Source organism: Delphinapterus leucas, chromosome 8, assembly GCF_059928025.1.
Source record: "Delphinapterus leucas isolate spDelLeu-1000000601 "Yukka" chromosome 8, BTC_Dleu_Yukka2, whole genome shotgun sequence".
In the NCBI taxonomy this organism is placed as follows: domain Eukaryota; kingdom Metazoa; phylum Chordata; class Mammalia; order Artiodactyla; family Monodontidae; genus Delphinapterus; species Delphinapterus leucas.
Genome location: NC_143136.1, coordinates 43,575,341 through 43,596,838, shown reverse-complemented (window position 1 = coordinate 43,596,838; position 21,498 = coordinate 43,575,341). Strand labels below are relative to the sequence as shown.

Here is a 21,498-nt window from a genome sequence, read left to right as displayed (position 1 = left end):
TGTTTTGTTCCCTTACTTTCTCTTCAATTAAAAAAAGCACCTCAATAGAAAATTAGTATCTCTGATTTCCCTATAAATTGTTTCTTAGTTGCTATTTTCTGATTTTCTATCACAACATATTTTAGTCTTGGTACCATATTGGTGAGGAAATCTCATCTCAGCTTTTGTTAGGAATCTCTTGGCCCAGTGGATACTGAGTAGAGATTGAAAGAACACTGTCCCTGGCGTCAGACAGACTGCGCCTGAGCCCTCATTCTGCCACTTACCAGCACTGTTACCTTGCTCAAGTTCCTTTGAATAATAACAGGGATGACAACAACAAAGCACTTAGTTCAGTCCAGGGAGAGTAGGTGCTATATATTAGCTATTTTGTTGTAAAAAATATATAATCCTAATTATTTTGTCTTCATGGGTTGTTAGATTTCTTTGATATAATTGTGACTTCTTAGTTTAGGAGTAAGTAAGTTTATTACAAATTAATCTACTCATTGAGAAATTTTGAAAATGGTAATGCTTAAGAGAGTTTATCACTTAGCTGACGGAGAGCAAAGTGCAGTGTTTGGAGCTGCCATTTTGAGGTTGTATTTTGTAAGTGAAATTTCTATACTCTCTTTTTAGAGTAAAATATACTGTTTGATTTATTCTTCTCTACTAAAATTATAGTATGAGAACCTCCTGCATTTGTGTAGAAATTTGGAAATGTGGTCATGAAATTGCTGAACTGTTATTCCTATAAAGGATTTTCTCTAATCCTCTGATCATGTCAGTTGGATTAGTTTTGTCTATATATAGCAAGAGTCGTCCCTCAGTATCCTTGGAGATTGGTTCCAGGATTCCTCCTTATCCCACCACAGATATTAAAATCCGAGGATGCTTACAGTCAGCCCTCTGTGTTCCATATGCGGAACCCACGGATATGGAAGGCCAACTATATATTAATAATTGTGTCTGAATGAGTCATTGGAGAGCTTAGGAACATGTGGCCTCATACTCAGAATGTCTCATCATAACTTTGTTTTACACATCCATACAAATGTTAAACTCAGTAGTAAGGGAAAGAGAGAATATCTTTGATCACATACACGTTGTACAGGTTTATATTTCTAACCTTGTTGGCAAGTGGTTAATTTACATTTGCTGGAAATTTAAAGTTTTTCTTTAGCTACACTATACAGGCTTGTATTTTTTAACCTGACTTTAAGACAAATATTTATGAAAGAAGACTGAAAATTTATTTTCATTAAAAGGCTATAAAAGGCCAAGTTGGAGGTAAGCATTTAAAACAGAATCGGATCTGGAGTGGTGATGGTTTATTTAACAGATGGAGAAGAGTATCCGTTCCACAGCAACAGATACTGTAGTGAGCTAGAAATGAGAGAGCAGCTTACGTCAAACTGGACATAGTAGGAACAGAAGGATGGCTTTTCAGTTACCTGCTTTTTTTCGTTAAAGCCTTTCCAAAAGGACGAATTAGTCTTTGTATGAAGACAGAAACTAATGATGAAAAACAAGGGAAACCACAGTTTTGCAGCTGGTAATAGAATTGGAAATAAAATACTTGGAGTAAAGTGTCAAGCCAACGTATCCATCTTCCCTCCCTCCCTCCTTCATCTCTCTCCTCCTCTACCTTCTCCACTCCTGTCCTCCCATATTTCCTTCCTTCCTTCCAGTATTTTGGCAAAGGATCTTTATGGATTAAAGTTAAATTGCTATTTAGTCTTTTAGTTTACTTCTATCCTTTGGATACAGTCTGAGATCTATTAAGAATTGGAAATGTATCCCAGCTACATTACTAATTCATATGCTATATGACCTTGAGCCAAGGCCTTTAACCTTAGTGGTAGTAATAAATATATTTTACAGCAAGCCTGTCAAAGATGTTTAAAAACAGTTATAATTTTTATGTTGAATTTTTCAAGGTCATTCACTATAAATTACTATAAATACAAAGTAATATGCTTATGTAATCCTAAAAATTCCTACTTGTACAGAATTGGGGTATTTGGGAGGAAGATACAAAAGATACATAAGATACGCAATTCAACTTTTAAACAGGCTCAAAATAAATAGAATGATAGGATTGGAGAGAGGAATGTCATGTTTTAAACTTGTAAAATTGGTAGAATCTATAACTGCTTCTAGCTTTTTTGGGAAAAAAAGTATGATTTTGATATGCCAAGCATGCCAGTGTTAAATGAACTCATATGAACTGTTACATTTTTGTTCCACTGTTGTCATAACTTTGTACAAATAAACTAAGATAAGGTTGTCTGGTTCTGGCAGGTTCCGATAAAGATATTTGATAAGGAAAATCTAGTAGTACTGGAAAATCTGCAAATAAAAGGAGAACTTAACATTTAATTTATAAATTTTTAGTGGCTACCTGCCCAAGTGAAGTTTCTTTTTGCTAGGCAGAGACATACATTAGACCTCAGAGTCCTTGATTTACATGGGGTACTGTTCTGCTGTATAAGCTCTGTTTCTTTGTACTGAGGAATGATTCATCAAAACACAGGCTCCATGCCTCTGGCAGCTACTGTTAGTTAACTCACTGTTTTCTGGACCCTGGCCTTCTTGACAGGTATTTCAAAATTAATATAACTCAAGTATTCATTGGGAAATTAGGAGAATGAGGCTTGATCAGTGGCTAGCACACCTACATCCTTTGCAACAGTTGGCTTGGAGTTGGATGAGTCATCTTATAGGTTGTCCTCTCCTTCAGTTTGGTTTGTCATAGCAGTCATTTCAGAGGGTGTGTCAGTTTGAGGAGTATTTATGGAACTCTTGTAACAGGCCACGAAGTGGACTGTCCCTAAGTGAAATAACACTCCATCTGCTGTCTCAAAACTGTTAAACTGTTCCATTGTCTTTCTTGGCGTTCTACTCATAGCTCATTTCTTGATTTATGCAAACCTTAAAAATATAGGTGGCTATTTGCTAAAGAGGCCTTCGTAGTTTTAGTTTTAAATGGTGCTTTGTGCATGTGCTGCCTCCTGGTGTTTTTCTGTCTTGGAGTGAATGACACATTTTATACTTCTCTGTGAGCTGAAACATGCTTGTGAATAAAGTGTTAGTAGTATACCCTCAAGAAATTGATTATACCCTAAAATCAGCCTTTCTTGGGTCTCATTAATAAGGAATTTTCTTTTAGAGCTTTGGAAATATTGAATAATTAAGTGACTAAGTGGTATGTACGATATACAATAAAATGTCTTCAAACTTGCTTGGTCTAAATACAGAATTTTAAAAAGGGATGTAGTTCATGCATACAGTAACTGAAATAGGTCAAGGATTTATTGCTTAGAAGGATAATATATTTTAAAGAGTAAGAACTATGGGTAGTTAATATATCAATGGTTTGCACATAAGAATTCTGGATTTCTCTTGAGTAGTGGGGGAGATAAGAAACACAAGTAAATATACCATATGTGATAGTGCCATAGTGAGGCAAATGTAATAGAGATGACTTCTGATTTAAGAGATTGGTGTAGGGCTCACAGAGAAGGGATTAAGAATAACACTGCAGTGAGAAAAGGGTGGTGAAAAGGTACCTTCAGGAAATAAATAGTATGCACTATGGTTTAGTAGGAGCAGAAGGTATGTAACTGATGACTCCTTGGCACATGCTGTCACAAAGCGCTATGTGGGTAACTGACAACAGGCTGTGTGGATAGTGAATGCTGGATGGGATGCTTGGGGGAAGGGGCTTTCAAGATAGCCCTTGCAGGAAGGGAAGGATTTGATTAGGAATCTAGATGTTCCAAAGAAAGGAGCATAGGCACTAAGATAAAAACAAAACAAGGGTAGTGAGAGAGACCAGTTTTATACTCTGTTGAAGTTGAGGTTTACACTGAAGAATCTTGAATGCAAGGCTAATGAATTTAAATTTTATCAGGAATGATTTGGGGATTTTTTTTTTTTTTTGGATACTCCCTTGCTGAGAAACCTTTAGTGGTTACAGCACCGTTTTGAGAAGATGATTAGACGTATGTGGGAAGGTTTTGGAGGGCAGAAGAAGGACTAGAAGCAGAGGCACCAGTTAGGAGGATTGAATAAATGTGGTAATGATATTTGAAGAAGTAAAAGTCAAGGGAGGTAGAAGAATTAATAATGATTACAATTTAATCCCCAAATGCTGGTAGCAATTTGAATATTTGATGCTTCTGGAGAGAATATTGATTTAGTCAACACTGGTTAATTGAAATATAATTGACATATAACATTGTGTAAGTTTAACTTGTACAGTGTGTTGATTTGAGTCAACCTATATTTAATGAGTACTTATGTGTGGTAGGCACTGTGGTTATAGTGGGGAAGAGAAAAGACAAGGTCTCTGCCTACTTGGACCGTATGTTTAGAAGGGGAGACAAGAAACGTGTGTGTGTGTGTGTGTGTGTGTATGTAAGTGTATATATGTCAGATAATGATAAGTCCCCTGAAGAGAAAAGCAAGATAAGGGATAAGGAGTGATGAAAAAGAGGGCAATGTTTTAGAGTCAGTGAGCTTACATTTGAGTAGAGACCTGAATGAAGTGAGGAGTGGAGGCTCCCCACTACCTGGGGAAAGAGCATCCCAGGCAGCAGCACAGCAAGTGTAGGCCCTGAGTGCCCCGAGGACCAGCAAGAAGACACACCTGCCTGGAGAGAGCCGCAAGGGGCAGAGCGGTGGGGAATGAGATGCACAATGTAACCAGGGAACAGAGCATTTAGTGTCGTGAAAGCCACGGTAAGGAGTTTGGATTTTATTCGAGGTTTCACAGAAAGTCACTGGGAGTGCCACAATCTATGTTTTCAAAAGATCCCTGTGGCAGCAGAGTTGAACAAGTGGAACAGTTAGGAGGCAGTCTGCCAGGTGAGATAAGGTGGTGACTCAGAGCCTAGGGTGATAGTGATGGAGGTGGTAAGTGGTGGGATTCCAAATATATTTTGGAAGTGGAGCAAATGCGTTTGAGCTAGATGTGGGTTGTATGAAATAGAATGCAGGAATACTCCCAGAGTCTATATGGTCGGTTTGCGTGAATTAGAAAAAGCTAGTTCTGCCTCTTGGTGTAAGCAGACCCTCTCAGCACGTTTCTGTGAAGAGGGCTCCCTTCCTCCCATAGACATACCTGGGCGCTGGGCACCAGAGGTAGGTGAGAGGAGCACGCCTACTTGGCCAGGCATCCTGGTGGGGGGCTCAGTCTGTGCCATCAAATGCAGCAGCCCTGGATCATGACTCAGTTTTTGGCCTCAGCAACTGGATAAATTGTAGTGTCATCCCAGAATGAGGGACTGTGCAAGAGGAGCTAACTTGGGGTGAGGGAAGGTGGTGGAAATCAAATTCTAATTCAAGCAGTGTCAAGTAGGCAGATGGACATGGACTTTTGGAGGCCAGGCCGTTGGGGCTACAGAGAGGTTTGCTCTCTGTAGTTTGAGTTTGAAGTGACAGCATGACAAGCAAGTGGAGCTGTAGAATTAGGGTTTAGGAATAGAGATTTAGATTAAAGATGTGTATCGGGAAGTCATTCTGCCCAAAGGGATATATGAAACCTTTGAGGGAAATTACGTTGATAAACAAGAAGTACGGAGACTGCCTTTGGGGTGTTATCAGGCAGTGGAAAGTGGGAAATGATTCTGCAAAGCAGTCAACAGGAGGAAGACCCTGGTAATCAGCATTATGGAAGACAAGGAGTTAGGGCGGGGCATGTTGGAGAGGTCAGAAAGGATCAGGGCTAAGGAAGGCTGCTGAAGATTTTGAGGGAACTACTGAGAGGTAATAGTGGGTATGAAGGTAATTTGCAGGGAATTAAAAATATAAACTACTTTCAGAAAACATGCACTGAAAGGGGGTAACAATGGGGTTATATATTGGTTTTTCAAAATAGGGTGGTTGTGTCCTTATTAAGGCAGAGATGAGGGAACCAGTAAAGGAGGAAAGGAAGAGAGAATAGGTATTCGAAGCCGATGTTTTGCGTAAGAGAGGAAGGAGAGATGGAAATAATTTATCATCTTAGTAAAGTTGTGGTTGGGGTCATATGTTTTGGGGGTCACCACTGGTATTAAAGGTCTGAATAAAGTATAAAAGGGAACCAATAAGAGAAAAAATTGTCAAGCAGTGATGAGAGACCAGTTGGAAATATGGAGAATCATTTGTCATAGCCCATAGTGTTTTTCTGTGGGCCCAAGAGCACAAGGGAATTGAGAATTCCAAATTTATCCAATTTTTAAACGTTAAGGGCACCAGAAACCGTGGTTCATGACCCAGAAGAGTGCATATCAAAATCACCTGGAGACTTTTTTCAAAATATTATATCCCCTAAAATGTGTCAGATTGAGGTGTGGGAATAGAACGACTAGAAATGGGAGGAGAGATGCTTACATATACTTTTAAAACATTCCGGGTGATTCTGTTAAACTCCCACCCACATTGAGAAAACTGTTCTTGACTTGGGGTTAGTAGGAGAGTGACAGAGTGCAGGCTGGGCAGGAGTAGTAAAGGGTAGCCCGAAGGGAAGCTAATGGACTGAAAGATTAAGAGTAAGGCTTTTTGGAGTGATCTCAAAAATAACAGTAAGTAGCAGTAAAATTTGGGGGGTGTGCTCAGCTGGTTAAGTTCCTGTACTGCAGAACTTTTCATGTGCATACGAAAGGCTCTGTATCTCCAAGAAGGGGATTTAATATTTTAAGAAAATAGCTGATCACGGAACCCTTTTTTTCGTGGCGCCTTTGTGAACTAGTTTCTGCAGAACACATTTTGAAAATGCTGAATTAGGGAAGTCCAGCAATGGTTAGTCCCAGTTCGATTTAAAAGTTCACAGGTTGTGGGAAAGGGAAGCTGTAGTGGAAAGGTAGAATGTCCAGGTTAAGATCTAGATCTTCCAGGGCTGTGGCTTTGTTTGGGGATAGCTGGGTTACTTTCCATCCCTCCAGGTAAACTGTTTTCTACCACTGAGTCCAATATCAGTTGGATCATCAGTATGAATGTTGAAGTTGCAAAGTTTAAGACAAAAGTGGGGATTTATGAAGTATTTACAAACAGTGTATGTTCAATAGTTTGGTTTCTCAAAAACAGGGTTGGATGGTCTTTATGAAAGCCAACCAAAATCCAGTGACCTTTAGGATAACTAGCCTCTTCCTTAATTAGTGACAAGAAAGTGGATAATATCAAAAGAAGATACACTTTGAATTCTTGGAGCACTCAATGTCAGTGACTTAATATTTTGGGAGTCTATCCACCTTTTGGGCCGAGGCAGTGTCACAGGCTCTGAGAATGCCCCCATTGGTACTGCCTGGCCATTGAACTGAAGACTGCCTTTCCAGTGAAGTATAGTTCACTGAAGTGTAGTAAGTTTGAGATGATTAATACTGAATGTTGTCGCTGAAGATTTCCAAAGAAGCCAGTGATTGGTGAGGACAGGGATTGTTGGCAGGGATTAGACATTTATATAGCATGACTTAGTTTTTAATAATGATGTGATGTGAATTTTATGAGTATACAAGTCAGCTCCCACCACTGAGACATACTAAATGAGAAAGGTTCCAATTTTCAGTTGCCCCAACTATGTGTGTTTCACGGGTCAGAAGTTTCCATTCTTTTGTGCCAATTGATATCATTCCATTCCTTCCCTCATGTCTCTTTATTGTTGGATTTCCCCTCATAATCGTCTGTTTTTTTTTTTTTTTGTGGTATGTGGGCCTCTCACTGTTGTGGCCTCTCCCATTGCGGAGCACAGGCTCAGCGGCCATGGCCCACGGGCCCAGCCGCTCCGCGGCATGTGGGATCCTCCCAGACCGGGGCACGAACCCGTGTCCCCTGCATCGGCAGGTGGACTCTCAACCACTGCGCCACCAGGGAAGCCCCATAATCGTCTATTTAAAAAGAAAAAAACACACGTGTGTTCTTTGTGATTACAGCAGTATACTTATGATAAATTTTTGTGTGTGACCCAGTTGAAGTGTTCAAAGCACATGGAAGTCACTTACCTGGTGACAGTTGTACATTCTATGTATTTATTTTCCCCTGTGGATACCTCAACTTTCTTTTCTTCACAGGTAAAGTCGGTGATAAACCTTTTGTTTGCTGCGTATACTGGAGATGTATCTGCACTTCGAAGGTATGTTAACAGGGTGGGTGAGCATATGGCTTACAGATGTTTATGAAGTTGCTTCTGGGCAAAGGGCCACTTTAAAGCTAAATAAAGTCTCACTTCCATTTCCCTCTAATAAAAATGATCCAAAGTTATATTAAGTTCCCACTTCCAGTGCCTTAGTCTCGCTGTACAGTCTTTCCTTTTCAACCTCCTATAAAAGCCCAGTCCTCTGTTTTCCCAAGTGGTAACTGTTCAATCAATCTGGCTAATTGGTATTAGTGTTTTACTGGAATTGGACAATGACTTTTCAATGCCCATCTACCCACCACTCTCCATCTTTGGAGGTGAGGGGGATGGGCAAATAGGGGTATTTGGTGTTCTGCAGATCCCCAGTGTTGGAAAGGTCATATAGGACTGTATACTAAACATAAGGTCTCTTGTAGAGAGTTGCAGCTGAACTTTAAGGTGGAAAAATGTCTATGCTTAATTTCCACCTTCATTTTAAAGTGTGATTAGTACTTGCATCAGCAGTACTGTATTATAAACTTCAAAGCTGCTAAGAGACTAGATCTTAATTGTTCTCACAAAAAAGAAAAGAAAATTATGCCACATGAATATTTGCCAACACTACAGTGGTAATCGTCTTGCAATACATAAATGTATCAGATCAACATGTTGTATACCTTAAACTCACATACCTTTATTTCAATAAAAATGTGCACTTTATTTTTTTAATTTTAAAGTCTGATTAGTACTTGTAGATTGTAAAATGTTAAAGAATGGGAGCCTTAGTGAAAACATTTAACTTTAGTATAGTTGTTAGTTTCTTGCCCTTCCGAGGCACAAATTTAGGGTATCGTTGTGCCACCATTCTTGACTTTTGGACAATAATGTAATGAAGCTTAATTCTGTGAGAGGTGGTGAACATTTCCTCTTATCCAAAAGGAGCAAAGCTAAGGAAGAACGGTGAAGTGGCATTTACTCAAGGTGTCTGTGTACTGGTTGAACAGGGTGTCCCATTAGTGAGCCTGGTGAAGGATGACACCTTTCTCACAGGACCTTAGACTGAACTGATGGAGGAAATGTTACAAAAGTGAATTAAATTTTTTATATAATGAATAGCTCTACTTAACAAATTTTCAGATTTGCTTTGTCAGCCATGGACATGGAACAGCGAGACTACGATTCTAGAACAGCACTCCACGTAGCTGCTGCAGAGGGTAATATATGAACCATTCATTTCTTTATTTTCAGACTTAATTTCTACTTAATACTAAAACCTGCTTGTTTTGTTTTCGATGTAGGTCATGTTGAAGTTGTTAAATTTTTGCTGGAAGCCTGCAAAGTAAATCCTTTCCCCAAGGACAGGTGAGCCCTTAAGTTACTTTCTAAGATATAATTGGCAAGCCAGTGTTTTATCATACAGGGCTATAACAGTTAAATGGTGGTATATTTAAATCCACTAAGTATATGTTGGAGTCATTATTAAACTTGCTATGGAGCCTTCTAAAGGCAGCCAACAAAACCTTGTTTCTGTTCAGTAGATCATTCTCTCTCCTATATCCTCTTTCTTACCTAAGGAAGTTCTCTTAGAATTTTCTTGGTTAGTCTGTCAGTCATTGTATTGTATGAAGAAAACAATTCTTGGTGTCTGGAAAGATAAAATAGGAATTTTATCCTCATGGGCCTTTTGACTACACAGGGTAGACAATATAAACATTTGCAGGGGCATATGAAATATGTGTAAGGAGATTACTGTTACCTCTAAAATGAATATATTGGAGTTTGTTGAAATTCCTGGATTTGGTTGGAGTCAGTTTTAGAAAGCTTCATGGAAGTTGAATTTTAACCAGTGCTTTGGGAAAGAGATGAGATTTGAGGGCACAGAAGGAAGAGAAGGACACTCCAGATAGAGTGGGAGAAATATGCCTGGAATATGTTCTGGTCCACATGGAAAATTGACATTCATCCTGCGGTAAAATACTGTTCACAAAGTGGATAGCCAAGGGAGGGGTAAGAGTGCCGCTTACATACATGCATATGCTTAAAGTAAAGCCTGCACTAATATACTGGCATGTTACATAACTGGAGTTACATAACTGGATGAGTCAGTGAGTAATGAGAATAAAGGTTTAGAAGAACGGAAAAAAAATATTTGGTGGGAGAGGTTTGATATTTATGATTAGGAGTTTGGGTATTTGAGGACTATATGAAGTAAGTTTGGAGCAAGTTGATTATTCTCTAGCTATTAGATCTTTCTGTTTTAGTAAGGTTTTACTATTTTTTAAATTAGTGGTTTGGGTTTTATTAGCTCAGCTTGCAAGATATGCAGAAAAGTTATGACATCAGTGTCTGAAAACTGTTAGCAATTTTGTAAGTATGGTAACACTCTGATTACCTAAAATCATGATCTTTATTGGCAATATTCTAAAACCTCACGTTAGGGTGACAGTGCTCCCTTTTATCCTCAAATGTAATGCCCATACCAGCTCTTTCTAGAGCAAGAAACTGAAGAGAGTGTTTTCCCCTGCCCCCAGTATTTATAATCCCAAGTAAAACGCTATCACAGGCTGGAAATATTTACTGTGCTTTGCATGTATAAGGATCAAAATGTTTTGTTTTGGGTTTTGCCTTAAATTGGCCCCTAGGAATGTGAAAGCAGAAACACCCATCTGAGAGGCAAAAGTTAGCTCAGTAACTAACTTGGTAACTGAGTATTCATGATTTGAGAATGTAAGCTAGACCAACACGTCTTCTTTCTCTATGTCATCGAATCAGTGTCACCTCAAATTGTAAAATAGGCTTGAGCAGACTTAGTGTGTACTTTAGAGCTGATACTTTGCATTACTTCACGGAAAAGAAGCGTTGTAAAAAAAAAAAAGATAACTTGCAGTTAACATTCAGTTTTTCCAGAAAGACAGATAATTATATGCTGTAGATGATTGAAAAGTCACCCCACCTCCCGGTTTCAGGCCACTGACTCCCTAACTTAATGAAGGCCAATGTAGAAGTAAAAGGCAACTTAATTCAGCAGTTTTTTGAGAAGCACAGAGATACATGTAAAATGTTACTTACCTGATTTTAAAAATTAAGAACAGGTTACCAAACTTTATTCAAAAATATTTTTTAAATGAGATTGTTTAAAAACCTTTGAGTTCCATACTGGGACCCCACTGAGAAGGTAAAAGGTTAAGAACAAAGAAAGAAGGAAAACCAGAAGCTGGTGAGAGTGGCATGTGAAAAAGTGGAGTCAGAGAGCCTGGTAGCCATGGAGAAGACATAGGGAGTGGATGAGAAGAGAAGCTTAATAGTTTGTGAAGTACTAGGGAGCTAATTATCATGCTCTGTCATTTACTTGGGTTGTGCTTTACAGTGTTGGCTCCTCTTTCAAAAGGCCAATTAGCTGATTAACCACTGCTGGCAACTCTTCCTTTCTTCTTATCTCCAGTCTTCATCTATATGACTCTAAAGAGCACAGCTCAGAAACACACTTCCTAGGGAAAGGGTAGTTGTTCTTCTGGTTGTGCAGTGGTCCAACTGAGCCCCTAGAGTCCCATCCTTACCAGAGATGAAGAAAATGTCAGTTCCTCTGAGGCCAGTCTTGCTCCTCCAAAGTATATTTGAGCCCTAATAAGATCGTGGTTATTACCAGACTTCTGAGATATACTGTGATTTTACATTGACAGGAACACACATTTTCTACCAAAGGCTAGGGTGATAGATGCTATAGAGCTGATTTTTCTTTGAACATTCTATTTAAAGAATGATCCTTTGGGCTTTCCATGAAGTTAAAGTTTAGAAATACTAGAGTCTATCTTATCTGTCAACACTAGAACTTTGCATTCATAAGCACTTAGATAATGTGAACAAGACCCTTTTGCACAAGGTAGTTTTCTCTTCCTCCCCATATCCCAAGTTGTCTCCAAGACCACTTTTTGGATTATAAATCCCTTTCTGCATTTCTTCAATATTACTTGTAATATTGCTTAAACAGCTAAATTTGAATGGCCCTTTAACCGGCATTTAAAATCTAAGAATGCTAGAGTATCATCTTTGTACAGAAATTATCTAATGACCCAGTCCATGCTGTGCTACTTGTTTAGGTGGAATAATACTCCCATGGATGAAGCGCTGCACTTTGGACACCATGATGTGTTTAAAATCCTGCAGGAATACCAAGTCCAGTACACGCCTCAAGGAGATTCCGACAATGGAAAGGAGAACCAAACCGTCCATAAGAATCTTGACGGACTGTTATAATGGTCTTAAGCCCAAGAATTAAATCACTTACCTATTTAATTTAATGGAAAATGATTATGAAGAACATGTGTATTTCTATCTGGTAGTGATGTATATTTTACAACATTCGTCATTTCAGTGTTACTGGAGTTTTCTTCATTGTGCACACAGGACAAATCTGATCTCTTTGGGAAAAAATAGAACTAAAACAATCTCCCTCCATAATGTGAGCAATATTTACCTCGCGCATTGTATAATTTGATGTAAAAGAAAGTTACCAATGCTAGCTTAACTGTGTGGTCTTCGTGATTTATTTTTGTGTATTTTGTGACTTTTCAATTTATGGTGATGATCTGCTGATATGCATTTATAAATTAAACTCCGTTGTACTGTCTGTCCAAATGGGTCAAGGCTGCCTTGAGAAGCAAAACTGTGTGATTTTCATGACTTCAAATATGTATTTAGTTTGAGTGTTTGAACAGTTATATGCACTTATGGTTATGTGTTTGAAATATCACCTGTCACCCTAGGTTCATGATGTGACTCTTTAAAAAGTATAATAGTTAATAACTATTAGTAGGATAGACCAATTCTGACTAGATTTTATCAGGGAATCTGTTTAAGATATGTTTGGTGATCAAAACGTATGTGTGAATGTAGTTAAAATAATTTTTGAAATAATTTCCTTTTTCTATATCCCCTTAGACCAGCCTCTCTTCCCAGATGTTTAGCTATTTGCCTCTTTCCTTTAGCTGGGAAAGCGGGTGCTGGCATACTATGCAGTTTTCATGTTTTCCACAATAAATCAGAAAACGCCTCATGTACCTGGCATCCGAGCTGTGACTGTGCCATTTGTCTATAGGAGATGAACCAGAGACAAATTACTAAGCTAAGTACAAATTAGTCAAATTTATCGGCCAATAAAAGGAAGGGATGTGCTACTTCAGCTCTTTAAGAAGATATTTTTCAGCTTTCAGGATAAAGATAAATTCAGAAGTGCTCTAAGCTACCAAAGTTATTATGAAGGTATGGGAACTGCTACAAATAACATTTGTTTTTAAACCTGTCATTAAGAGTCTGCATCAAGATATTTGTTCTATTTGGGGGATCATTAGATCACTCCAGTTTTCTCCTGATTTTCTACCATATATTTTTTGTGGACTTTAGAGTTAGTTAATAATAAGAAAAGGCCATTTCATCTTAAATCGAGACCCATCGTTTGTCTTGCAGAGGAACTGCACACATACGTTATCCTGTCATACCTCAGAGGTAAAAGGGTATGTTAATGAGGACTTCTGATATTAAGCACACACACAGGCACACACACACACACACACACACACACACAAATGGACTTCTTTGAAGCTGTGTTTAATGAAATGTGCAGAACCCTCAACTACATGAATGCTGGTTGTTTCATTAATGTAGCAAATTCCTTTTTTTTTTTTTCCTTTTCTATCAGCACACACTCTGCTTCCAAGCTTTATCGTGCCTAATGACTCCTTTCCCACTCCAGCAGCCTCCAAGTGTTTTGATTATTGCTTCCAGTCTAAATCAGTGACTTCAGCCATTGCCCCCTTATTAACCTAGACGTGTTCTTTTGGTGGAACATGGCCGGCGTTCCTTAACTGAGCTGCATCAGGCATGAAGCCATTCTCGTGTGTGTGCTTCTGTGGGGAGTATGGTGGGTGGGTGTCCAGCCCTGCTGCTGTGTTCCTGCCTCATGGATCTACCAAGACATGCAGACAGGTGGTATATGTCAAACGCTGCAGAGGAACAGCATTATTCCCAAAGATATTATGGGGTAGACACTCTTTAACAGAAATCAACTGAAATAACTGCTCAAACAGCAGCTTGCTCTGTGTGAAACATTAAGATGGTTCAATTACACAGCTTAAAGATTACCAATGATTTTGAGGCTTTTCTCTAATAAAAAGAGGTTCTAACTATTATTTGGGAACAAAGAGTTTTCATCTTTTCTCAGATCGTAACTATTTTGTGAAATCTTTGTGGTTTAGTTAAATGTGCCCTTATTTACCCATGAGGTTATTTATGACTGTACACTGGTTCCCGTTCTGGCTGTCTGCTGTTGGCTGGTGATAATAATGAGTACATTTGATGTCAATGCTTTTAACTGTGCTGTTAACGGCTGCCATCAGTATACTCCAAAGATCTTTCTGTTTGGGCTTTAGGATCAGCTTTAGCTCTGTACCACAGAGCTCTATATGGTGGTGTTTATTTAAAGCTTTGTACACGCTGTTGTTTTTGCTGGTCTCAGTTCTAATTATCACCTCATCTTTGAGTGTAATGTGCTGTACCCCACTGCTGCCCCGCACTGCCCTTTAGCTGCAGAGCTGGATTAGCTATCAACCGCTTAATGCTGTTACCTGCTTGGCAGGGACTGAATGACCTGATGCTGGATTTAGATTCTTCCTGGGGATTGTACAGCTATGAATGTATTTGCTTCCAGAACCTCCCAAAGTGAATCTAATCTTAAAACTGTAAGTTGTAAGTATTCTGAAATTGGAAAATATTTATTTTAAATGAAATTAGGTAGTGTTGCTTTTTACAGCTTAATAAATACATGTATCAAAAAAAACTGAAAATGAATTTTTTTAAAGGTTTTCTCTTATATCACTGGGTTGGGAACTCCACTGAACACAGGAACTATGTCGAGGCATTTTTAATGCCTTCTGTGGGCCAGGTACTATGCACGGTGTCCAGTGGGGTTACCTCAATGACTAAGATGAAAATTCTGTAAGCAGTTCATCCCTGAAGGTGAGAAGACAGGCAGGCATGTGTCTAGTCCTCTTAGAAGCTGACACTATCCTCTTACAGTTAGGAGGTGCTCAGTAAATATTTGCTGCATTGAATTTTGCACTAGGAGGGTTCTAACCTCCTTTAATGAGAAGAGAAGGTATTTTCACAAAAGTCTTGACGTCTATTTGTGGAGCTGCCACACTGGGGTCTGCGTAGGACAAGCTGGTAATGGCAGCTCCCACCTGGTCCATGGGTGTGTGAAATGGCATTCACTCCCAATGCCAGAAACCTCTGGTTTAGGGTTAGCATACGGTTTTCTAACCAGAGAAGGTACACGAACACCACGTATACCATGGCTGTCCATTTTCAGCAAAGTTGTTTGTCACAAAGTAATTTCCTTTGCTATAGCAGTCAAACGTGTTTGTCTGTATTACTGACATTTTAGAACTGGAAGAGATATCCAAAATCTCTAATCTAATCTTCTCACCCTTTCATAGATGAATGCCATTACTTCGAAATTGTGTATATTTTTGTATACCCTTTAAATTATTTGTAGCTTTTGGCTATGTTTGCTTCACAAAAGCTTTCTTAAGTTTTAATAGGTAAGATGTTTGTACCAGAACATACGATCCAGTATCTCAGAACATCTTAAGTTCCACCAAAGCAGAGATCTTTGTCTGTTTTAGTTTACCGACTCCGTTTCCCAACCATCTAGAATAGTGCCTGGCTCGTGGCAGGTGCTCTATATATATCTGGTGAACTAGTAAATGAATGAATCTTAACTAACCAAAGAAGCCACTTGAGTAAGGACCCCTTACTCTGGGCACAGCATCCCAGTTCAAAAAGTAGGTACCAGAGCTTTCAAAACAACTTCTAGTTTTTTCCTGGGGTAGTCAGATGTGAAAGGAGTGCTTTGTTCAATTAAGACTTAATATCCCATTTCAGCTTACGGGCAACAAATAGACTTCCATCACTGAATGCTGACTGAATAGCAAAATCTATTTATTGCCATCTCAGAAGACACTTTCCTGAAAAGGGAGAAATTTGTCCTGAGTGGTGCATAAAAGTCCTAGGCTTATAAAACCCCATACCAGAAATACTCTTAAAACACACAAACATCCCTTAGCCAGAATCTATTCAGTGACTTCTTACAATGATCGATTATATAGAAATACAAACATACCGGCTAGGCAGGGCATTATCTACTTCACTCGCTGGAGAAATACAACTCTTCATGTTCGTTATGAAGAAACTTTATATTTCCTAGATGTAAATACTATAGATAGGGAGGTGAGAACAGTCATATTTGCTATGAGGCCAGAATTCAAGCTTATACCACTATCCCCTGACAGCTCATCGAACAACAGTTGCGTCTAACCTGCCAGACTTACATCTAACTTGCCAATTCTTTCAGTTTACTATTTTTTTCCAGCACACAATGCCTTTTACTTTGAGAAGGGCACAGCTTTCTAGCTTATAACACTTTTGGAGAAAAGAATGGCAGCTTTTTGTGTGGGTGTAGTAACTTCTCAGAAAGTAATACCTCACCTCATCAAGGAGGTGTGGAGTTTAGATGCTGCTATGGACACCATACAGAGTCCCATTTTACATGTATTTTAAAATTAAAAACTTGCATTATAGCAGTACTGAAATTCACTTTACAATAAATGCCAAATTACTTCTGCATTTGGAGGCAGCTCTGGTGGTCCCCAAGACCAAAGGACTTTCGTTTGTTTGCTATTTATGGTACTCATTATAGCTTGTTTCAATAATGTTTCCTCTGATCTCTTCCACCAACCTATCTTAATCTGGGTAAGAAAGGGTAACACTTAGGAAAACGGTATTAATCATATTTAAAAATAAGGACTGATATATTTTTATGCTTAATCATAAGAAAAGATGAGAAAAACATCAAACCTACACATAATGCCAGTAACTTTTTAAATCTTTATACAAAATATTTGTAAGAGACTAACTTTATAATTTTAATACTTGTTAAAAGTAAACAAAGTCTCTTGACTGGTGCAGTAAAATGAAACTATGCCAAAGCATTCTTAGAGGGCAAAAATATACCAAATGGTTAAATATTAGCAATTAGGAACAATTTAACTGTCATCTTTGTTCCTTCATCATTTCAATTTAAAAAGTCAACGCAAACCCAGTCAGGTTGATGTCAATCATCTTATGTAAAATCTGAGAGGAGGCCTTGATTTGTGTTTAATACCAAGGAAAGTACCATGTGCATATTATATTTAATGCAGTACCTACACTTTAGCTTTAACTTTGAGATAGGCTTCAAGGAAACTTTATTCCCACCAGAAAAATACAGTATTTACATAACAGTATGATTGTGGTGGTGACAGTAGAAAAATAAGATGCACCTGCAGACAGCAGTTTGTGAATGTTATCTAGAAGAACCCTGTCAAACCCACTCCCTAAACCACTTTTTTGCATGTCAGTGCTAATGAAGGGACGAGGTTAAGTAACACAACACACTTCACAAAACATCAAGAGAGACAGTGGAACCATTTGCAATGTATTTGTGAGAGAAACACATTCATCAGTGAAAGATACGCAATTCTCAATGCAGTTACACAGGATGAGTTTTCAAATTATCTGATTCTCATAATCTCTGGTTAATGATTTGTCAGTTACTATTTTCTCTTCTCAATTTGAAAATTTTATGACTAAGACTAAATACCAGCTAAAAACAATAAAGACAAGTGAACCCATTTAAGAAACATGCAATAAATTTCGGAGTTTGTCTACATCTACAAATTAATTTCAACTTTTTGAAAAATAACAGGATTTACCTTAAGAGAGCTGTTAATAGTTTGGCTCCCTTGACAGAACTGTGAAGACAGTTTCATTTACTAGTGACCGTGATGGAGGCAGAATATATTCAGCTTTGGATATTAAAGTTTAAACGGAAAACACTACTCACGAATTTGGAAAGTTTACTTCCTTCCCTTTGATATTAGCCAGTATCATAAAGCCATAACAAAGAGAAAAACTAATTCTCCCGAGAGAGAATTTGTCTCTAGCTTTCAATGGCTAGTGTGGAAGATATAATAAAGAACACAACTTTTATCCTCTGCCCAGATACAGGACGGCTACCTTCAATAAAGAGGTGATGTAATTCTATGTAAACTTAACTTTGCACTATTTCATAGGCAAACCACTGGAAAACTTCTAGCCACATTTAAAGCAGAGAGAACAAATAAGAATTCTCCAGAAGAGAAATATGCCAATCCTGCATGAAGCAGTTGCCTAAATAACCGAGTGATCTACCCAACCACCTATAACAATGGAGCACTGACTCTAGGCATGGCATTTGCTAGATGCTGCTAAATATTTCACCTTTCCCAAAGGACTCTCATTCTAGTTCTGATGCTTTTGGTGTATCTGGATGTTTTTTATTTGTAAAACCCACTCTGTGGAGAGGGCCTTTCAATTTTACCTTCAATAAGATGCATGAAGCCCTTCAGAGTAACAGATGTTTCTGAATTAGGGAAAAATCCACTTGCTATCAACAGGTTGCAGCGAATTTGTTGGCCTTTCTTTTGTTTCCCTAGAAACACAGGATGTGAAGGAACAGAGTAGCAGGAGGGAGTCACAGGTGGGAAGGAAAAATGTCACCAGAGAAGATGAGAAAAATTCATGCTCTTATACTGCATTCATCTGTAAAAAGAAAATGTGGTTACATTTATTACACTGCTCTTGTAAAACGCAGACTCATATATTTAACATTACTTGTGTGTTCTACAATGGAGTAGTAGAAAGACACATCCCCCGGCAAAAAACCACCATGGAATTAGAGGGCCTTCAGCATGTGCTATCCTTTCTCCTGGACTAATAGAAACCTTTTATGTCACCTAAGCTGATGGATTATTACTCTGCAGCCTGCTGGCTTAATTCTGTCAATTCATCCAAGCTGCATAAAGCTTTCTGCTGTTATGCAAGTCTGGGGACAGAGCAACGTGGCAAATCTGCTCATGCAAAACAAGAGTGAGGCAATGCTGAGCTGTATGCCAGAGGGAGAGAGGGATTTGGGGGAAATGATGAATTTTCCTTAAAGGCCACTCAGCAGGAATAACAAACGAATGAGTTTCAGGTAGAGGCTAGAGAAGTAGAATCATCAGGAACCCCTCCACCTCCCCCAGCAGGGCCCTTCGGAGGCAGTGAACTGCTCATCCAAAGGACACCGGCCTGCCACCGACTTCCTATCTCACTTCCACGCTGGGCTCTCCCCTTAGACCAGGTGCTCTCGACCAGGGGTGATTCTGTCCTCTGGCAACATCTGGAGACATTTTGGATTGTCATGACCGGGTGTGGAGGTGTGTGTGCTACTGGCATCTAGTGAGTAGTGGCCAGGGATGCTGCTATACATTCTGCAACGCATAGCACGGCCCCATAACAGAGAATCATTCAGACCCAAAACACCAACAGCAACACAGCTCTAGGCTACAAGCCTCTCGAGAACCGAGTCCTTTTTTTTTTTTAATCCCGAGTACTCAATAGTGGGTGGTACATAGTGGGCTCTTAGGAAAATATTTTGGATTGAAAAGCACAATGAAGGTTTTGCCCCTATGTTTCAGTCTGGCTGAGAGTAAAATATGTAAAGATGGTGGTCTTCAGAGAGAGAGAGAGAGAGAAAGCAAGCCACCCTGGATTCAAATCCTGTCGCTGTCTCTTACTAGCTGTGTGAGCAAGTCATGTTACTTAACCTCTAAATCCCAAGGTCCTCATCTATTCAAAGGAGACTGATAGTCTCTAACAGACAGATTTGTTGAAAGGGTTAAATTATGCAGCATATGTAGAATGCTTAGTAGACTAGATGGAAAATAGCAGACAATTAATAAGTGTTATTTAATATTTATCATTAAATTATTATCAGCTTTGTCCAAGCTTTGCCCAAAGGCCTCTAGGAGAGGAGACTGGTTCTCATGCTGTCCCAGAGGAAGAAGTTTACTGTACAGGGAAGCCAGACTAAACAAGCACTGAAGCCAGGCTACAGAAAACACTGGTGCTCTGTCTCTCAGGAGCCTGCGGTCCTCCTGCTCCTGAGGCGGCACCAGGCGCTGGCCCCAGGGCCCCCTGGTCCAGAGCTGCAACCTCCAGACATGGCCGAAACCAGGCAGCTCCTCGAGAGGTCTATTTCAGAGCACAAGCCCTAACTCCAAGAGTGGATGGATGCGGAAAGGAAATCGTGGCCAAGGCTGAGGACAATTTGGGACAGACAAGGTGGAGTCCACCCAATTCGGAGACTAATCCAACTTTAATTTTGTCTAACCAGTGCTGTGCCCATATTATAGCTCTTAAATCTTCTATGGGTTTACTCTGGAGATCTGTGTGTGTGCGTGTATATAAAAATAGATTTATTCTATAAATGAAATGAATGAAATCATCTGGAATGAAATGGATGGCTCCTGGGCAGGGGGAGAGGGGATCCAGAGCCACAAAACCATTTCCTGGCACTTATTTAGAGTAATTAAATTGCTCTCACAGTATCGTTCCGAGAGCACAGAGAAAGCGGTCATACTGCATGCACAGATGGAGGGGACTAATCCATCTTATTTTCTCAAGGTCACAGGGCATAATGGTATGACAGAGTTGGAGCTCTGATCTCCAAATCCCAAACACAGGCCTCTCACCCAAAGGCTACGCTGCCTTCGTCTTAATAAACCAGAAAAACACATACTCAGTGTCAAGTGCAAACAGGTTCTCTTGGGTGCAGGTTTTGAATGAATCAGAGGTCAGCTTTCTGTGGGGGGGCATCAGGAGAGTAGACAAGAACACGCAGTCTAGCGACACCCCAGGTGGATTCAAATATTCGTTCCCTCATTTACTAACTACTTCATCTTAGTCAAGTTTCATAGTTTTGGAGAGCCTCTTTTGTCTACATCTGTAAAGTGGGAAAAACAATAATACCTAACTCAGAAGGCTGTTGTGAGCACTAAGTTACTACCCGTGGAGTGCCTGGTACACAGTAAGTGCTTAACAAGTGTCACCTATTAATGGTGGTGATGACCACGATGATGATGTAACTTGCTCAGGAACAGCAAAGGAGGAGAAAAAGAAGATCGCGCCGTTGTTTGGTTCTGTCCATCGATCTTACGCTTTCTAAATAGGGCTTTACAGCTATTCCATTTTTGTGTAGGGCTCACAAAACACTTCAGAGCAGTGTGGGGAGCTACATTTCAACAGAGGATGCAACCTTACACAGGTACAAGGTTCATCTTTCACTCGCCAATAGGAACAGAACTATTGCGCTATTACACTACCTAAGCGTTTTTCTAAGTGATTTTTTTTCGGCCTTAACAGTCAGGAGGGTGTAAAGATTTTAGCCTGTACCTCTTCAGGTGAGGGAAAAGGATAAGGAAAAGGTTACATACCAGAAACCTGAGTCTAAACAGATATTACTAATGCCG

General features: G+C 39.3%; 2 protein-coding genes across 7 annotated transcripts in view; one reads left to right on the top strand and one right to left on the bottom strand.

Annotated features, from left to right (window-relative positions):
• Positions 1 to 18,724, top strand: part of GLS (glutaminase) — an 85,346-nt gene extending 66,622 nt beyond the window's left edge. For all 4 annotated transcript variants that reach the window (XM_022567271.2, XM_089915976.1, XM_089915978.1 and 1 more), the window contains 4 exons: positions 8,031 to 8,092; positions 9,212 to 9,288; positions 9,373 to 9,436; positions 12,172 to 18,724. In XM_022567271.2, coding sequence (XP_022422979.2) covers positions 8,031 to 8,092; positions 9,212 to 9,288; positions 9,373 to 9,436; positions 12,172 to 12,328 — 360 coding nt within the window. In that variant the 3' untranslated portion in view covers positions 12,329 to 18,724. The remainder of the gene's footprint in view (positions 1 to 8,030; positions 8,093 to 9,211; positions 9,289 to 9,372; positions 9,437 to 12,171) is intronic.
• Positions 17,583 to 21,498, bottom strand: part of STAT1 (signal transducer and activator of transcription 1) — a 43,468-nt gene continuing 39,552 nt past the window's right edge. For all 3 annotated transcript variants that reach the window (XM_022567268.3, XM_022567269.3, XM_022567270.3), the window contains one exon: positions 17,583 to 18,748. In XM_022567268.3, the coding sequence (XP_022422976.1) occupies positions 18,734 to 18,748 (15 nt within the window). In that variant the 3' untranslated portion in view covers positions 17,583 to 18,733. The remainder of the gene's footprint in view (positions 18,749 to 21,498) is intronic.